A 20011-nucleotide genomic window follows, 5' to 3' on the forward strand; every position below is an offset into this window, starting at 1 on the left:
TGGATAGAGATTTGGGTACGTTGAAGAGTTTTTGTTGTCTTGAGCAAGAGCTAAGGCAGGAAGGCTCTACTTCATGCACTTAGGTAGAGAACGGGAGGCTCCTGCAGTTGAATGCGCAGGAGGACTGGGTAGAGTCCACAACTGAGTGCGCAGGGTAAGAAGAGTCTGTAATCGATGAATTGAAGATCAATAAAGACAGTTTTTTGAAGAATTACTGAGTATTTCCATTGCATATGTTTATGTTATATGTTGTCGATTAATGATATGTTTTCTGAAATATTGAATGAATGCTACGCGAATTCACTGAATCTGTCTTAATAATGTATGAAATGAATGCTTAGCCACTTCCGCAAAGTTACAAGCTATTTCTCTTATGTTTTCTGACGAATTAAGTAGATCTATGCGAACTCCGATCTAGGGTTGCTTTTTGATGTGCGAAAGTAGGTGAATCAACTGTTTAAGGTCCGCAAAGGACTGATCGTGGACCTTCGCAAAGGTTTGGAGCAGCTTTAACTTATATACAGTAACGAGCCCTAGAAGTCTATCGATCTGCGCAAAGGTAGATCTAAGGCATTGGAAGACATCACACTAGTCTCTGGATGCAGAAACTTGGTTCTTGCATCCCCCAATACTGCTTCAGGTGAGACTGCAGCCTGCGCTACGTGGGTTGTTGCTGAAAGGGCCAGCAGTGTAGGGTTTTGTTGGTTGGCGCAACTAACTCTGAACTAGGGTCAGGACCCCTAAGCCAACAAGTAGCAAGTTTGAAGAATAAGCTGAGGAACACGAACATGACTAAAGAAAATACTGTGGCAACCTTCTTTGTGAAGATAGCTAGACTCAGGGATGATGTTTTGGCCATCAATGAAATTGTTTTGATAAAGAATTGGCGGTCATTGTGATGTTAGGATTGCCATCCTCTTTGGGTGCATTTGCTTCAGGTCTCAACAATTGGAAGGCAGCTCCCACCTTTGAAGAATTATGGACTGCATGTAGTCAAGAAGAATTAAGGATCTCAATGGTTTCCAATCTTGAAGAAGTATCAAATGCTTATGTTTCTCATCATAAAGGAAAGAAATCGAAGGGACCGAGGAAGAAAGTGGACATCTCTAAGATAGAGTGTTATCAATGTCATAAGAAGGGTCTCTACAAAAGTGACTGTCCCGAGAATCCAAAGAACAAGAAGAGAAGAAGAGGTCAAGCCAACTTTGTTGAAGAAGGAGACTCAAAGAAAATCAAGCCTAAAGAACCCAACATTAGGGACTTACACTACTAAGTCCTTTGCTTATAGCTTTACATATCTTGTTTTATATGTTTTAGAATTCGTAGGGTTTTAACATACTTTGGAAAAGACATTTTTGTCTTGCTTTAAGTTTGTAGGTTTCCCTCAAGCTTTGAAGGGAGCTCCCAACAACTCTCAAAGATAAGTATCTCGTGTCTTTTCAATTTTGGGTTCATGTACTCATTTAGTTTTGATTATATTAAATACTAATCACCTTTCTCCCTCTGTTGTCTTGATCAAGAAAACATCTGAAAGGAGGATCTCTCAAGACAAGGTTAGTCAAGAAACAAAGGTATGCTTTCAATACATTGATTGAAAGGATTATTCATTTGATGATCTCTTACTAATTTTGTTATGGCTAGTTGTATTGAATCCTAGTGATTCTTGTTTGGGTGATTCATCCCTTGATAAATCTACCCACCCCACTCATCTTCTTGATTGATGTAGAACCCTAGACAGGTTCTGGAAAACCCTAACCGAAGGGTATGCTATGTGAATGTCTGAAATCCTAAGCTGCTTAGGGTGATTGTGAAATGTTAGTTGAAGTTTTTATTGATGATGTCATGTTTGGGATTTTGGTATGATCAAGAAATCCTAACTTGTTAGGGTTGAGTGATAAGGTCAAAAATCCTGAAACCTTTGAAGTTTTGGTAATATAGGGTTTGCTATGTTCCTACATTGGAACCCTAGCACATTAGGGTTTGGTGGAATGTGTGTTCTACATTCGAACCCAAGCTCATTAGGGTTTGGTGGAATGTGTGAGCAAGACGCTTAGATTGTCTTAAAATGTTTCCTTCGATATGTGTATGTTTGCCTGATCAAACCTTAAGTGTAATCAAGATGATTGTGTGTCTAACTCTTATTGATTTTTGTGATGTTGGGTTTGAGTAACTCATGATATGAAATGTATTTGCATGATGATGAAATATAGGCTTATATGGATATGTCCTTTTGATTGAAATCCTAGGTTGGTCTGGCACAGATGTATTAATATTGTTGGACATATGATATGCTTTTGTATGGTTATGAATTCCTAGATATGTGTTGACCTAGTCATTGATGGTCATTAGTTTTAGGATTTAATGGAAGTCCTTGTCTGAGATTCTAGGATGATGATATCTGAAAATCTAAGGTGTTATGGCTAAACCCTAGTGAAGTTAAAATTGTCTAGAATGTGTGATATAACATTCTGAGATCTATGCAATGATTGTTGAGATTGAGGGAATAGAATTCTAAGGTTATGGAATTAAACCTTAGTCAAAGTAAAATCTCTGGACTATGTTGATTCGAGATTTGTATAAGATTGCTAAAATAAAATTCTAGGGTTTTGGAGTTAAACCTTAAATCGAAGTAGAAAATCTCTGATATATGATGACTATATGATATTTTGAGTTTTGTGACGAGATTGTTGAAATTTGAATTTTTGGTTGAGTCTGATGGTTGCTCGGAAATCTAGGGTTTGCAGCAAACCCTAGTAGTAGTTGGTCATGTTAGTGACTGATTGATGGTTGATTGAAAATCTAGGGGTTTGGAACTAACCCTAGTGGAAGTTGGTCAATTTAATGACTAAGTTGTGATTGACTTTGATTGATTTGTTTGAAATCTAGGATTTGTATGAATCCCTAGTGAGAAGTCTAACATATGTATTTTGAAAGGTTGTTAGATATTGTGTAAATCTATATTTGTGTGAATTGTTTCTAGGATTTGCTATATGTTGTAGTAAGGTATGTCATACCTTTGGAAGACACAATGAAGCCCTAGACGGAATGGATGTTATTATGATGTAGTCTAGGGTGTATAACAAAAGTCCGTAGCAAGATGTTGAAGAGTATATGTCTCTTGTTTATAATTAAGTCTGGGTATCTGATATATGAAATACTTCCATGATTCTAATATGGCTAACATCATGCTTCTATAGATTTGGTTGTGCTTGCTATTGAAGTTGTGCAAGTACACAATCTTCAACTTGGTGAAGATGTTCATTGATGTGATAAGCATGATGGGGATGATGATAACTTTGATGAAATGGTTGGAATCCACGAAAGACTCTGAGATGTCGAAAAAGAAGAATTTGATCTCCCGAAGGAAGCATGAATAGAAGAGATCTCCCTAAGATTAAGAGGGAGTCTGTATAAAGAGGTGCTTCATGGTTGAGAGAGATGGTATAGCTTAGTATTAATTGCAAAATGAATTTAGGAAGGAAAAACATATACGTTTGAGGAATCCTTTGTCAAAAGATTCAATTGATAGTCCTACTATGGAAAGTTGATAAGCAACATCTATTGTATGTAAGACCCAGGAGGTTTGCATTTGATTATGTACATGTGAAAGTATATTATTGATTGGGGTTGTCTTTGTACAGGTGAATCTCTCGAAGGAAAGCATGTTGGTTACTAATCAATTTGATTGGGAGAGATTGGTTAGTCTTGATCTATTGGATCAAGGGGTGTTGAGGCTTTGTAAGTGAAGCATTGCCTAGGAAGACATCTGGTTAACACTTTGAGTTGATGTCTGAAGTTGGAAAGGCGTTGTTGATCAAAGAGCTTTGTTTTGGATACACACCTAGATTAAAGGTGTTGTTGATCAAAGATCTTTGTTTTGGATACACACCTGGATTTTTGGGTTGATAGTTAACAAGTAAGCCTGATGGTACCGATAGGGGCTGAAAGCTTGAGTCCATCTTAGTCCACCTGGATAGATTGCCTTGGTCAGGAATCTAGTCCATGGCATTACGGTGCCTAAACTGTTGAGTGACTGTTTGGATAGATTCCCTGGTCAAGAATCTAGTCCATGGCATTACGATGCCTAAAGTTCTTCATGGTTCATATAGTTTAAGCTCTTCCATTGTATATGTACATTATGAATACCTCCCTATTTAAGAGGGAGTCTTGGAAAAAGTAACTATGTTCGGTCTTCAATAATGTACTTGAGTCATCATGTAATGTACTTGCCAAAAGAATAGAAAAAAGAATTTTTATTATTATTATTGTGACTTATTAAAGCATGGGTTTCGTGCTTGGGTCACAATGTTTTAGGTCAAAGTCCCCATTGAGGCCTTCTAGGATTTATTTTGAGTCTACAGAATTATTGTACATTTAAAGAGACCCTTCTTGGGCTTTTGCATCATGTAAAAAGTTTTAGTATTGAGTCAAATATGAATTATGGAACCTCCACACCATGTCAGCCTAAGGGAAGATCAAGTCGACCTAAGACCCTATTCGACCCCATACGAAGCCTATAAAAGGAAGGACATCGAATTCATTTGGAGCATCACTTCTCATCAAGTTCGAATTCTCTCTATTGGGCAAAAGTGCGAAAATCTTGTTGCTGGGCAGAAGTGCAAAGTGGGTAGCTGGGCAAGTTTGTTGTTGGGAGGCCAAAGTGAATGCGAGTTTGAGTGAGTTTAAGGAGTCAAGGAAAATCGAAATTTTGGTGGTGGTCTCTCTCTGTTTCGTGCTCTAGATTGGGAGAACCAAGTCTTCCAAGTTGGACTGTTGCCGAAAGTTTTTAGTTGTTGCAAGTTGTTGCATAGTCGAAGTTGTTGGGAAGAGTTCAATCTTCTGGAGGCTGACTTGGTGTGGAGGAAAGGTCTGGTCTTGGTCTAGGGTGAAGAGTCTCAAAGAATACTATTGCAAGGAAGAATAACTTTCATTGGGTTTTCCCCTTGAGGGGGGTTTTGCCCTAGCATGTGCCTACATCTTGTGTTCATTGTTTTATGTGTTGCTGCTTTTGGTAATTGCTTGATGAACTAAAGAAAGAAGATATAAAGAATCGTAATAATAAGAAACATCACAAGTAATATCAAGATCAAAAAAATTTGCCTTTCTGATTTTCCAACAATTGGATAATAGATCTGAATAACACCGTGGGTAAATGCTCTAGTGCTTTCTCTTGCATTAACATCATTATTAGTTTATGGTTATTGTGGATTTTTAGCATATCATTGATCTTTCTTTAAGAGATACATTTTGTGATTATTTACTTGAGCAATTGTATCTTTGGCATCTTTAAATCTTTTGTATCCAATTCGCATTTGGAAAATTGGCACTTTGTTTTGTGTAAGATTACCTCTTCATTATTAAGTACTCTTGCCATAAAGGTTAATTAATACTAAGTAATTAAACCTTAAATGATATTAACTCAAGACTACTCACTCATCTTATAATTCCACCTTGCATTCGCATCCTAAGATAGTTTTTCATATTAATAATCGACCTCCAAGCACAAGCTTGGTTGAAAGAAAGATAGGAACACCTTTGTGTCTTCTCTTGAGAAGTCTAGTCCTTTTAGTGTCTAAAACAGTGACCTTGTAGTCGTCAGAGCCACAACCTTTGCAGCGTCGGAGGCACCTGGTACGTTAGATTTCAAGGAGAGGGATCGTTAATTACACCCTCGTGCGCTTCACCTTGACTTCTCTTGCCATTCGCTATAAAGTTTAGGTCCAATACAAACAAATATCAAAGAACATACTTAAAATAGGCATTTAAATAAAATCAACCAAGATTCTTGCATTTCACTTAAGCCATAGGCATTGCATTTTCATATAGGATAGTTAATCATCAAAGCAGCAGTTGTCCATCCTGTACTTCGTCCTAAATTTACTTAGCAAGATAATTGACTCCACAAGGCACTAGTATCAATCGTCTAAATCTAATCGAATCCCTAAAGTCTTGCTATATCTAAATAAGTACTTGGCCACTCAACTGTGTCTCCCAGATTGGTTGGTTCCCAACTAGTCCTTCTTCCATCCATTTCCGTAGGGTCTACCCCCCTTAGTTTGTTGTTGGGAGACAGTTTAAACGAAGAGTTTGGGGATCAGGGTGGCAGCCCCCGATCTGAGCTGTTGTCGCGATGCCTAGACATTTTGTGCGACAACAAAGTCTATACTATATAACTTTCTTTATCCCATAAGTACTACTTATGCTTCTAATGAGGTTACCAAGAGCTACATCCTTCTATAGGTGACAACCATAGACTTCTATTTCAACTATCTTTCATGCTTCTTTATGATGATGTCACGAGCTCTTGCTTTCAATCGTATGCTTCTATGATGCCATCTCCTAACATGATGCATCCTATCATGCTTCTAATGATTCCTACCATGATAGTTATACTTTACAACAGAAAACTTGAAACAGAAACTTGAAAAGAACTAGGTGAGGAAGACTATCTCAATCATAGTAGAGATCTTTTACTTCCTCCTTGGATTTCTTCTTTTCAGCTTCTTCCACTTCTTCAGTGATATGGGCTTCTTCCCTTCCTCTTTTGTTGTTGTCCTTCTTAAGATTTGCACAATCTCTCTTGTATTGCCCATATCCATGACGACCATAGCATTGAACCTTTCACATGTTTGTCTTGTTTTTCTGAGGATAAAGCTTCCCAAACTTCCCTTTTCTTCTAGCCATGGCAACAAATGCTTGAGCCTGCTCGCTTGATCCTACATCGATTTTTGCCTTCAGCCTGATTTCTTCGATTTTGTACAATGACCACAGTTCATTGAATGGAGTAGCTTCCTTCTTCCCATAGATGCTTGATGTGAAGTTGTCCCATTCCTCTAGTAGTGCATTGAGCACTATGGTAGTCATTTCCTTGTCAGACATCTTTTCTCCCAACTCTTGGAGTTGGTCTCTTATTTCTGACAGCCTCATAAAGTATGACGCTATTTCTTCTTCTTTTGATATCTTCATCTTGTAGAGCTTGAGCTTCTTTCAACGGTTGGACAGTTAAACCCTTAACACGACCAATGACTTCATTTTCTATGAGGAACAAATCTATCCTCTTCTTCCACGCTTGAAAGTTTGACGACCCAACCAATTTGTTGCTCTCCTTGCAATATGAAGTCATTTTGACATATTCAAAAATAGATATAAAAATACTTACTTGTCAAGTGAAGATACTCCTAGATGATGAAATATTCAACTTGATGCCTTCTTGATTTTGATGATGATGTAGATAATAGAAGATGTCTTTCTTCAAAAGTGATCCTTGGCTCAAAGGGAGATCACATTGATTCCTTGATGATGATGACAACGCTTTTTCCTGCTTTTCTTCCTTCAAGACAACACTAGTTAAACTTGTTTCATAACCTCAAATTTCGGCCCTTCTTCAAAATTTTGGCTTGATAAAGCAGTTCTGAAATTTCGGCATTTTCTGCAATAACCATAGTTCACACGTGTTTCTAGAAGATGGAAAAATTTGCCTCCTTTCTACTTTGCTTGACTTGACTTCTTTTTCTTGTTATTTCGGCTTGCAAAGGAGACCTTTCTTGGCACAGAACTTGATCCTTGATGGTGGCTGCAATTTGATACTTGTTGTTGCAGAAGGATGTCTTAATACTTCGCACGTGTGGAGAATATAGCCCAGAAAACAGACCCAAAAGTTCTTCGCTCTTCCTTCCTCGTGATAATGATTGTAGAATGTGTGAGTTTCCCAAGAACGCTTCAAGTGTGGAACCCTTCTTTGGATGAGCTAGGGTTTTGAGGTCTTCTTTGATGCTCTTAATTATTCCCTTTCAATATGATGAGAGGGTTAGTCCTTCTTGATGATTGATGCTCTTGATGTTTCCAAGATGATCTCTTTATACTTCGGCCCTAGAGTATCCTTCTTCGTGTTGCCCTTCCTTGATGTAGTCACCTTAGCTTTGATACCATGTTGAGAAATCTAGGGAGCAACAAGTGTAGGTGATTTTCTCTTATTTTGATAATTGCATGTGATGTATTTTTACTTGATTAACTACTTCTTTCCTTTATTATTATTAGTGTTCTCTATTAAACAGCTACCAAATCATAAATAACAATGAGACAATAGGACACAAGATATAGGTGATCATCCAGGGCCAAAACCTCTCCAACTAAGAGAAAACCCCACCAAAATCCTTCTCCCCTTATAGAACTTCAATTGACAAATTCGAAGACCTATGACCCTTGACCAGGACCCTCCAAGAACAAGTCATCCTTCCTTCTTGATGAGCATTCCTTACACAACTTCCAGCGACTTCAGCAAATTCGACCCCAATAAGAATTGTTGCAACTTCGACTTAGAAGCTTCAGCAAATTCGACCTAGCAGCTTCAGAACTTCGACCTTGATGCAGCGTCAACAGTTTCGACCTAGCAGCGTCACAACTTCGATCTTGCAGCTTCACAATTTTGATCTTGCAGCTTCACAGCTTAGATCTTGCAGCTTCATAGCTTCGACCTTGCAACTTCATAGCTTCGATGCAGCTTCAGAATTTCATCTAGCCCAAAAACTATAGAAACCCTAATGAAAGAGAGAGAGAGGCCCAAAAACTTCGATCTTGATCTTCTTCTTCTTCTTCGTCCATTTCCAGCTTCTATCTTGTGGAGATCGAACTTGCTTGAGTGATTATGCAAATGAGGTCGAATTCCTTCTTATTTATAGGCTTGTGAGAGGTACGAATTGCTATCTTAAGGCCGACTTGTCCCTTCACGTAGGTCGACTTGATCTTTGTGCTATGACGAGGTCCTGGAGGGTCTTTTCACTGTATTTTGACTCCAAAAAAATTTCTTTACAATATGTAACTTGCCCAAATGGGTCTTCAATATATGACAATGACTCAATTGACTTTATGACAAACCTAGAAGCACTAAATGGGTGCTTGACCTAAAAATAAATTTCCCTTGACCATGAAACCCAGGCCTCAAGAACACAAATAATAAATTTGTTTTTCTCTTTACATTAAATACATAAAATCATGATTACATATGCCATTATGAAAACCGAACCTAGTTACATATTTCAACAAAATGTGCCTCTAAGAGCAAAGTTGACCTAATGGGTAGGAGGGTCGACTTGATAAACTGGAGGGACAAATGACACTTTTAAAAATTCAAATTTTGTTTATTTTACAACAGTCACAAAGAACATGCCCTTTTACATTTTCTTTTGACAAAAACAAAGAATGAAGAACATGCTAGAAAATAATAATATTTTTTCTTCTTTTGTTTTATATAAAATTCATATTGATACAAGTACAATGACAATTATGAAGATTGAACATAGCTACAATTTCAACAGAATGTTGTGTGCATTACTCATCATAACATGTAATGAATGTTCCTAGTGGTGAACTTCTTGTAGCTCTCCTATGAAACTCCATTATTCTATTGAATGGGTAAATGTTGGAAATTTGATTGCTAGGGCATCAAATTTCAACCTCCTTAGGAACAAAATTGGCTTATCTTAAGCATCTTGGACCCCATATGCCCATAGGACAAGGCACTAGTCCAATCACTTGGTGATCACCCTCAAAATGTATCCACTCTTCTCTCTCAAAATCGATCCTTTTAAGGCTAGACTAGTCAACTATATTTTTCGTGGTTGGAGAGCCTGAACATCAAGAGCATCCTAGCTATAAGATCTCTCATTTTGGTGGGCATCCACTTCAATTTCATCCATAAAATCTCTTGCCCTAGGTGTTTGCCCTAAGAGGAAAACCCTAGTTTTCTTCTCTCAACTTGAGGACTTCTTTGAAGGTTTCATGAGCCTTGACCTTGTTGAAATCAATCATAAGGAACCTTTTCTCCTTGCCTTGAATCTTGGGAACTCCAACACTTGCCTAACCTATCAAACCCTAGGTCTTGCGCATATCTTTCTAGGCCTTCTTGTAGAAAGTGGATTGTTTCCTAGTGAAGCCTTAAGCCATATATTGAGTCTTTCTTAAGGAGATCCTACTTGATCACCTTATTCTCCACCCTTAGAATACCTTTCATAGGTGATCTTATCCTACCAAGACTCCTCCCATTGGCGAAAGTCCATAAATAGCAAGGGGTCTTGGTTGTGGTGATAATGGGTCACTACCCCATTGTTAGCACTTGGTTTAGCTTTCGCCCTGTAGGGTTCCCTCTCCAAGGCCTGCTAAATTTCATGGTAATAAGTTATTCTGGTATCTACCTTTGTACTTGTTCTATATTTTTGTTAGTATAAAATTCCTATGTCACAAAAAGAAAATTTATAATTATAGCTACACAACTTTGACTCTCATGAACAATGGACCAAGTTTTACACTCATGCTTAAGAACAAACACTTTATTCTTTTATTGTGATAGCCTAATGTACATTTCATGAATTTGTTTGTTACCCTAGCAAAATTTAGGCCCGTTACCCACCAAAATTGGATGACCCCTAGGAGAAGCTTTTCTCCTATTCATCTCTTCCAGTTGGTAGCCAGCAGCCCCTGACAACCTTATAGTTGATGTGGCGTGCCATTCATATTTCCACCACCTACATTAGTCATATGTTTCCTTACTCATTTGTCATGAGCACATGTTGGAAGGTGGGCTTTGATCAAAAGGTACTTTATTCATTTTGCAATAGGGTGCTTATGCTTGTTTGTATTTGGGCATTTTGGCATGGATTATGAGGTAACTTGGAAGAAAGAAGGGTCTTGGCAGTAGCGTTGTTCCCTCACCTTAAATGGATGTTAATGCATATTTTTTTAAAGGGTTTCTAGTGAGATCATTTCACACATTAACCCTAGAATACCTATCATAAGTAATCTCTTTTCCTACTGAGACTCCTCCTACTGGTGAAAATCCGTAAAGAGCAGGGGGTTTTAGCTGTGGTGACAGTGGGCCACTACCCCATTGTTGCTTCTTGGTCTAGTTTATACCTTGTAGGGTTTCCCTCTCCTAGGAATGCTAGATTTTGTGGTAACAAGACCAATGCATGGTATTCGTACATGTGCTAAAGACCAAAACTTTATCTTCCTTTTTCTCCAGTGTTGAATCATTAATAGAGATAAAACGCTGGAAAGGGGTGCAACAAAGACAGCTCAAAATATTTTGCTCCCTTGCAGAAGAAAGCATGCATTGGGACATCATGCTAAAAGTTGACTTCTTGTAGAAAGTAGATGCTATATTGAGCCACAGCAACTACCTTTAGGATTCATACATTTACGAAACCAAAAATAATGTTAAAATTGGCAACTATGGCCAAACTCCACATGGGCCATCTTATTTATGACAGCTGATATTTTTCTTGGATTCCTCTCTCCGAGAGGTGTGTGATTGATCTAAAGACCATCCGATTCTGACATGTACAAATGAAGTTATGAATTTATTTTGATTATGGTCAAATTGTCAAGGTCGACCAGCACACTCATGTAGGCTCAGAAGCCTAACAGTCACGTCTATTCATCCTCAACATTGCATATAAATAGAAGGTGACTTAGCCTCATTTGGACACACTCATCTTCACACTTCTCTCTCTCTCTCTCTTCATTCATTGGGTACAGATTTTTGGGCCTCTCTCTCTCTCCACGACCAAAATTTCAAGAGAGCGAAATTTCAAGAGGCCGAAATTTCAAGAGGCTGAAATTTCAGGAGACCGAATTTCTGGACAGTTTGATCATGCGTTGACCTCCTTTGACTGCGTTTTTGGGTGAGGTATTTTTGTTTGGGCAGGCCGCATTTTTGGGCACAAAAATCAAGCCAAACGTTGACTTTGACTAGCATTGACTGCAGCTAGGGCTGACCGTAGGTTGGTTGTTTGACCAAATTTGACTGGGTTGTTTTGAGGGTTGATTCATCTTTCTGTTTGGAGGCCGAAGTTTATTGAAGTTGACCAATTTGTTGAGGGTCAAATCTGCCCTGTTGACCAGCATTGACTTTTCTAGTTAGGGCTCTTTTGTTGCTGTTATAAATTATCATATTTGTAAATTGTACTATCTCTCTCTCTGCTAAACTATTGAAGACTATAAGAAGAATTGATCAAGGGTTTCCCCACATTGGGGTTTGTCCCTGGCTAGTGCCACATCGTGTCCTCTTGTCTTGGCTTGTCTTCTACTGTTTATGTTTATGTTCTATCTGCATTTTATTATCATGTTGATGTGATTGCTAAACTAGATACTGATACTGGTCTAATTAAGAAATTGAAGTAAAATTGCTCTAAAGCATAGAACATACCATTGTTTCCTAAAATTAACATGGTATCAGAGTTGAGGTGAAGACAAAGCCCAAGCAAGAGTGAAAGAGCAATCACCAAAGACAGTTGGACAAGGACAAAAGGCTCAATGGGTTCCTCATCCTACTTCCCGACTGCAAATAAGCTCCATGATAAATCTTACTATCATGAATGGAAGATGTCTCTTGATTTGACCTTGGAATAAAAAGAAGTGATGGATTATGTGCAGGGTAATATCCCTGAGCCTCCTTCAAATGCATTGGTTGCTGCAAAGCCCAAGTACAATAAGGCTAAAGTCAAAGCAAAGAAGATTATCAAGGATTCCATTGGCAAGCATCTGGTGGCCTACATCTCTGAATTGAATACCTCCAAGGAGATCTACGATAGGTTGGTCGGCATGTTCAAGGTTAGTAATGCTAATCAAATTCTATTTCTCAAAAATAAGTTGAAGGATATTAAGAAGGTCAAGGACGAGGATATTCAATCCTATTTCTTGAGGATTACTAAGATCAAGAATGATCTACTCTCGATTGGAGAAGTCATTCCTGACAGGGAACTTACTCTCACCACCCTTGGAGGACTCCTGCCTGAGTGGTGTGTATTTATCTTATGTCGGCCCTCTCCACTACCTCTCCTCCGGACACTTTGGGAAATTAGCTGATTGATAGTGGTGCCTCAAGGCACTTCACCGAATACAAGGAAGCCCTCTCTAATCTAATAGAAAAGGAGACAAACTTGGAGATCAACCTTGGAGACGATGCCACCTATCCCGTGAAGGGAGTAGGGAATGTTACCCTTCAATTGAATCAAGGTAACACTATTCATTTGCAAGAGGTACTATATATACCTGATCTCAAGAAGAACCTAGTGTCCATTTGAACAATGGAGGACAAAGGATTCAAGGTGGCATTCATCGATGGGAAGGTACGTGTTTGGAAAAGAAATTTTAAAGATGTTTTTACTCTTGGGTTCAAGGTTGACACTCTGTATCAAGTTGGAGGAAGTCCATTGGGAGCCATGTCTTGCGACACATCTCTACAATTTGAACTATGGCACCAGAGGTTTGCCCATCTTCATTATAAGGCCCTACCCGATGTGAGAAAGATGGTGACAGGTATGCCCGAGTTCAAAGTAGACCATGAAGGTGTATGTCCAGGATGTGCCGAAGGGAAACCTACAAAGGGGACCATTCCCCTCAAGTAATAGCAAGACCACAGATATATTGCAATTGATTAATTCCGACATATCTAGTATGATGCCCGTAAACTCTTTGGGAGGATACTTACATTAAATCACATTTACGGATGATTATTCTCGCAAGACCTGGATCTACTTCTTAAAGAAGAAGGATGAGGTGTTCACTTGGTTCTGACACTTCAAAGCCTTGATCGAAAACCAATCCAAGAAGAACATCAAGATATTGAGGATTGATAATGGGACCAAGTACGAATCCAATCAATTCCAAGATTATTGCAGAGAAGCTGGCATTAAGAGGGAGACTACAATGCCCTACACTCCTTAGCACAATGGTGTGGTTGAAAGGAAGAATCGTTGTATTGTAGAATCAGTTCGTGTCATGCTTCATGGTCAAGCCCTTCCGAAGTTCCTATGGGTTGAAGCTACAAATACCGTCGTGTATGTTCAAAATCGATGCCTTCATCAAGCATTGGACTCCAAGACTCCCGAAGAAATGTTCACTAGTAAGAAACCCGATGTCTCTCATTTTAGAATTTTTGGAAGTCCTGTATATTTTCATGTGCCGAAAGAGAAAAGAAGCAAATTGGGTGCATCTGGGAAGAAATGAATCTTTGTGGGCTATAGTGAAAATTCCAAGGGATATAGAATTTATGTGGATGGTCAAAAGAAAGTTGAGATAAGTCATGATGTCACCTTCAACGAAGATATGGCCCTCAGAAAGATCAACAACCTTCCTATCCTAAGGAAGGACAAAGAAGCTGACACCAGAAATCAGGGTGCAAAAGAAGACGAAACAATCCTATGGATCTTATTGATCCTCCTCCTCATGAGCCCTCCTCCTCCAAAAGGAGACCCTCATGGCTTAGGGAGACTCTCGAAGATGCCGAGAGACACAATGCACCAAGGGGGACTTTTCGTGAAGGCAAGAAGTTGAACAAGTATCAAGGATACTTGACCGTCATGAGCACTATCATTCAAAAAGAGCCTTCATCATTCGAAGAAGTCGTGCAGCAACAAGTATGGAAGGATGCTATGAATGAAGAGTACAAGTCAATTATGAAGAATGATGTCTGGGATGTGGTCCCTAGACCCCAGGACAAATCAATTGTCACCTCCAAGTGGCTCTTCAAAATCAAACATGGAGCTGATGGTAGTGCAGAAAAGTTCAAGGCTCACTTTGTTGCTCGAGGCTTCTCTCAAAAGGAAGGTGTAGATTACGATAAGATATTTGCACCTATTGCCTGATACACCACCAAACGCTTGATCATAGCCATATGGATGTCAAGACCGCTTTCTTGCATGGTTCAATCAAAGAGGAAGTCTATGTGGAACAACCTGAGGGGTTTGAGGTTCATGACCGAGAATCTCATGTATGCAGGTTGACAAAAGCTCTCTATGGATTGAAGCAAGCACCCTGGGCTTGGTATGAGAGGATCGATAGCTATCTGATGAAGTTGGGATTCACTAGAAGTGAAGCCGACCCGAACCTTTACTTTAAGGTTGAAAATGATAAAACCTCTCATTCTGGTACTTTATGTGGACGACCTCTTTCTAACAGGTGCAAACCCTCTCATTCACAAATGTAAGAGGGAGTTGGCTTCTGAATTTGAGATGAAGGACCTAGGACCAATGCACTATTTCCTAGGGCTAGAGGTCTGGCAAAAGCCACGTGAAATTTTCCTCTCTCAAGGAAAATATGTCGTGAAAATATTAGAAAGATTTGGGATGGTGGACTGCAAGCCTGTGGCTACCCCGATGGAACTTAACTTTAACAAGTTATGTGGTAGTGTTGTTGGACCTGAATGGGGAAATGCTTCTGAGTATCGTCAACTCATAGAAGCACTAATGTTCTTAGTGAACTCCCATCCGGACATATATTTTGTGGTTAACACATTGAGCCAATATATGGTTGAACCTCATCATATACATTGGATTGGTGCCAAGAATGTTTTGAGATATCTTCGGGGCACAATCACTCATGGACTGAGATACACTGCCGAAGATGTGAGGCTGCATGGTTATTTTGATGTTGATTGGGCTGGCAGTGTGGTGGATCGCAAGAGCACTTCTGGATGTTGTTTTTCTTTGGGTTCTGCTTCGATATCCTGGATGAGCAGGAAGCAGAAATCAGTTGCCTTGAGCACCGCCGAGGCCGAATACATAGCTGCTAGTATGGCCTCCTGTGAAGCTGTCTGGTTGAGGAAGCTCTTCAGTGAGTTGTTTGGACATGTGTTGGATACCACCGTGATCCTCTGTGACAACCAGAGTGGGATCCAATTATTAGAAAATCTCGTGTTTCATGATCGCTCCAAGCATATAGACATCAAGTACCACTTTATCTGGGATATGGTACAACGAGGAGCAATAAGGCTCCATCACACTAGGACTGATCAACAGGTCGTCGATATTTTGACAAAGCCCCTAGGGAAGGTCAAGTTCTTGGCTTTCCGAGAACGACTTGGAGTCATGGAGAGACCCTCTCATGAGGGTCCTATATGAGATGGACATTGAGCTCTGGGAGCTCCAAGGGGCTTGGGGTACTTCTTGGGGCGATGAGCAACCATAGGGTGAGTGGTTCAGCCTTCCCCTGCGATACCCCTTGGCGACATGTAGGCAAGATGAGTGGTTCATCCTTCTCCCGCTGAGACATCCTACCCATGCAGTCTGGGACACATAGGAAGTACTTCTCATCTGGCCAATGAGTAGGGAAATGAGGATAGGGACCATAGTACTACCGATGAACGCATAGTATACTATCGTACTCCCTATGCTAGGATGACTGATATTGATCTGGGACCAATTGTAACCAACTTCGGGTCAGTAAGACTGGTATGAGACACTCTCTTTTGATTGGAACTGACTTTGAGTCAATAAGAGTGGTATGACACACTCTCCTTTGATTGGGACTGACTTCGGGTCAGTAGAGAATGGTATGATACATTCTCAATCACTTCTTCTTCTTCATAGTTCAGCAGAGCAAAGCAAAGCAATGCAGAGCAGTGCATTGATGGCAGATGGATTAGTAGATGGAGTTCTCCCTAGATGAGAGGGAGTGTTAAAATTGGCAGCTAGGGTCAAACTCCACATGGGTCATCTTATTTATGACAGCTGATATTTTTCTTGGATTCCTCTCTCCGAGAGGTGTAGGATTGATCTAAAGATCATCCGATTCTGACATGTACAAATGAAGTTATGAATTTATTTTGATTATGGTTAAATTGTCAAGGTCGGCCAGCAAACTCATGTAGGCTCAGAAGCCCAACAGTCACGTCTATTCATCCTCAAGGTTGCATATAAATAAAAGGTGACTTAGCCTCATTTGGACACACTCATATTCACACTTCTCTCTCTCTCCCCTCATTGATTGGGTACAGATTTTTGGGCCTCTCTCTCTCCACGTCTGAAATTTTAGAGGAGCGAAATTTCAGGAGGCCAAAATTTCAGGAGAACGAAATTTCAGTAGGCCGAAATTCAGGAGACCAAATTTCTGGACAGTTTGACCAAGCGTTGACCTCCTTTGACTGCGTTTTTGGGTGAGGTATTTCTGTTTGGACAAGCCGCATTTCTGGGCACAAAATCAAGGTCATTCATTGACTTTGACCAGCATTGGCTGCAGCTAGGGCTGACCGCAGGTTGGCTGTTTGACCAGATTTGACTGGGTTGTTTTTGGGCTGTTTTGAGGGCTGATTCATCTTGCTGTTTGGAGGCCGAAGTTGACTGAAGTTAACCAATTTGTTGAGGGTCAAATCTGCCCTGTTGACCAGCATTGACCTTTCTTGTTAGCGCTCTTTCGCTGCTGTTATAAATTATCAGATTTGTAAATTGTACTATCTCTCTCTCTGCTGAACTATTGAAGGCTATATGAAGAATTGATCAAGGGTTTCCCCACATTGGGGTTTGTTCCTGGCTGGTACCACATCTTGTGTCCTCTTGTCTTGGGTTGTCTTCTACTGTTTATGTTTATGTTCTATCTGCATTTTACTATCATGTCAATGTGATTGCTAAACTGGATATTGATACTGGGCTAATTAAGAAATTGAAGTAAAATTGCTCTAAAGCATAGAACATACCATTGTTTCCTAAAATTAACAAATAATCAATGTAAAAAGTAAGCATTCCTTCCTAGCATGAAAAGTTATGACTTGTGGTTATTTCCCATAGTAAAGAAGACGCAATCTTGCTGGCCTGTGAACAGTTGCAAATAATTCAGAAAACAAGCTCCAGCTTGGCTGAAAGAAACACATACGTGAAGAATGGATCCCTCTGATGAATATCCTTGATTGTTGCCGTGATCTCCACAGACACAGGGAGGCAACCCCTGCCCTGCCATGCTATAATCTGCACAGCAGTAAAATACTAGTCATTATATTATTCAAAGTGAGGTATGTTTGAAAATTAAATCCTGCAAAAAAAGCAACTAAGGTCTTACTCTGTTTAGAGCCATGGAAACTGACTCTGATGAAGTTGAGAATAGTGCTTCATGCACAAAATTCCATTCATCCCAACTCATCCAAGGAACCAACCGGTATCTCAATGAGCTAAAGTGGTCTTGACATCCTTTATGCCCCATTGGCATTCTTTAACACAAATACAAAGAGATAAATAACGACTTGAGAACAGCAGTCTTTTGTATGATTATCTTACGTGAAACAGTATCAGGACCTATATAGTAAAGAGATTTAGTTAAGATACAATAACTGATCTGCTAATCTGACTCCAAGAAGGAAGATCCTGCAAGATGAGATTTGCACAAAATATCAACGTTTCAAAAGAATCAACAATTACCAACATGTCTGCTCATGATGCATGCTAAAACATTCAAAATTCCATTAATTCAATAACGTATATAAAGTTTCTCATGAACTTCAGTAGTGGCAATAACAGTTATCTGATTTAATCCTGAACAGGTAACGATTAAATGAATAACAAGTGGAACATGTGAGAATACACCATCATCCCTGATTATAAAAAATATAAGAAAATATCAAAAAACTAGCCATTTTATTATCAATGAATCATGTCTACTCACAAACAAACACAATCGGTCTTACATCCAATTTCAAACTCAAATAGGTTAATCCATAGAACCATACATCATACAACGATCCATCCATAATGTATACATCACAATCTCAAAGGTCAAAAAATGAGATTTTAGGGGCCCTCTTATATAAAAAGAACAAAAAAGAAAAAAGAAAAAAGATTACTGACTATATTTCAATCGATCTCTCTATGTGACTCATGGGGATGTGCTTAGCATGATGTGTGTTTACCCCATTCTACAGCTCAAATTAATTAACCTTCGCTGCAAATTGAGAAGTTAGTGATATTAAAGGACCATGCCGCAAGTTCAATTGCAAGAGATTGGTTAGTATACTGGCTTTGAACATGTAACTTTTGTAAATATGTCGACTTCTGGTAGCAGCATAGACTAAGAAGCACAAACTTAATAACATGCATTCAGAATAGCAAACATATGAAAAGGCATTATTCCATAAGTAATGACACACTGCAATCAGTATGAATATCATGTCACAAATTTTATGAAAAGTGGAAATTTGTAATGAACCAATCTGGTTCATACACTAAATATCCAAAATTAATATGACAATGAAGAAGAAAATCATATAGGATAAATATAATGTATTGAATAATTATAATATAGTATGATTACAATACCATGTGACATTGGGTAGAAGTATACATTGAATGGTCACATACTTCAATAGACATGCTTGTTAAACATATGCCCTTTGGTTATTTATTATTATGTGTATTTATGTATGTTACATTGCCCCTCACTTCACAGATGGTTTGTCCTCAAAGCATGATATGGAAAAAGGCTACATCTTTGTTCTTGCTTACAATGCTTTTACATGATGCTCTGTTCCTGATGTTGTCAGGGTTGACGAAACAAATCAAAATGAATTTTGAAGTGCTGAAGAAACAAATCAAAATGAATTTTGAAGTGCTGAAGAAACAAATCAAAATGAACTTCGAAGTGCTGAAGAAAATTGTTGCATTGTATATGGATCAATTCATACCAAGTCAATCTCCATAGGAACTTTCTGTTGGTAAGTTGTTTGGACAGAACTTCTCCCTCTTGTATTTCCAAGTAAGGTGTTAATTTCATTACCACTCTAAGTTGGAATTATGGTTTTTCTGAAAGAATGAAGAATGTAGTTTATATTCATATTGATTTTGTAGTGCTGAAGAGAATTGTTGCAATGTATATGGATCAATTCATAACAAGTCAATCTCCTTAGGAACTTTCTGTTGGTAAGTTGGTTGGACAGAACTTCTCCCTCTTGCATTTCCAAGTAAGGTGTTAATTTCATTCCCACTCTAATTTGGAATTATGGTTTTTCTGAAAGAATGAATAATGTAGTTTATATTCATATTGATTTTGTCATTGGTCAGTTCATTAAGCAATACAATGACTCTTGTGACTTGGATAGCAATAAGGCATCATTTTCTTGTGTCTTGATTTCAATGCTAGCACATTCATCGTTTGTTACTTCTGACAATTTATTGGTTGATAACATTCCAACATAAGCATCCTTCTAATTTTGTGATGTCAATTGGATTTGTATTGGTTCCATTCTCCATGGTTT

General features: G+C 38.9%; 1 protein-coding gene across 7 annotated transcripts in view; it reads right to left on the reverse strand.

Moving 5' to 3' along the window:
- The window catches only part of LOC149192069 (las1-like family protein), a 251744-nt gene that overhangs the window by 186691 nt on the left and 45042 nt on the right, over positions 1–20011 (reverse strand). For 3 of the 7 annotated variants that reach the window (XM_089404471.1, XM_089404467.1, XM_089404465.1), the window contains exons 2-3: positions 17827–18128; positions 17644–17735 (exon numbers count right to left, since the gene is read on the reverse strand). In XM_089404471.1, coding sequence (XP_089260597.1) covers positions 17644–17735; positions 17827–17973 — 239 coding nt within the window. In that variant the 5' untranslated portion in view covers positions 17974–18128. The remainder of the gene's footprint in view (positions 1–17643; positions 17736–17826; positions 18129–20011) is intronic. The other 4 variants (XM_089404470.1, XM_089404466.1, XM_089404468.1 and 1 more) reach the window with 3 other exon arrangements.

Source organism: Pinus tabuliformis, chromosome 2_2 (genome assembly GCF_031772625.1).
Source record: "Pinus tabuliformis cultivar Carrire ecotype Pingquan chromosome 2_2, CPIR1, whole genome shotgun sequence".
Taxonomy (NCBI): Eukaryota; Viridiplantae; Streptophyta; class Pinopsida; order Pinales; family Pinaceae; genus Pinus; species Pinus tabuliformis.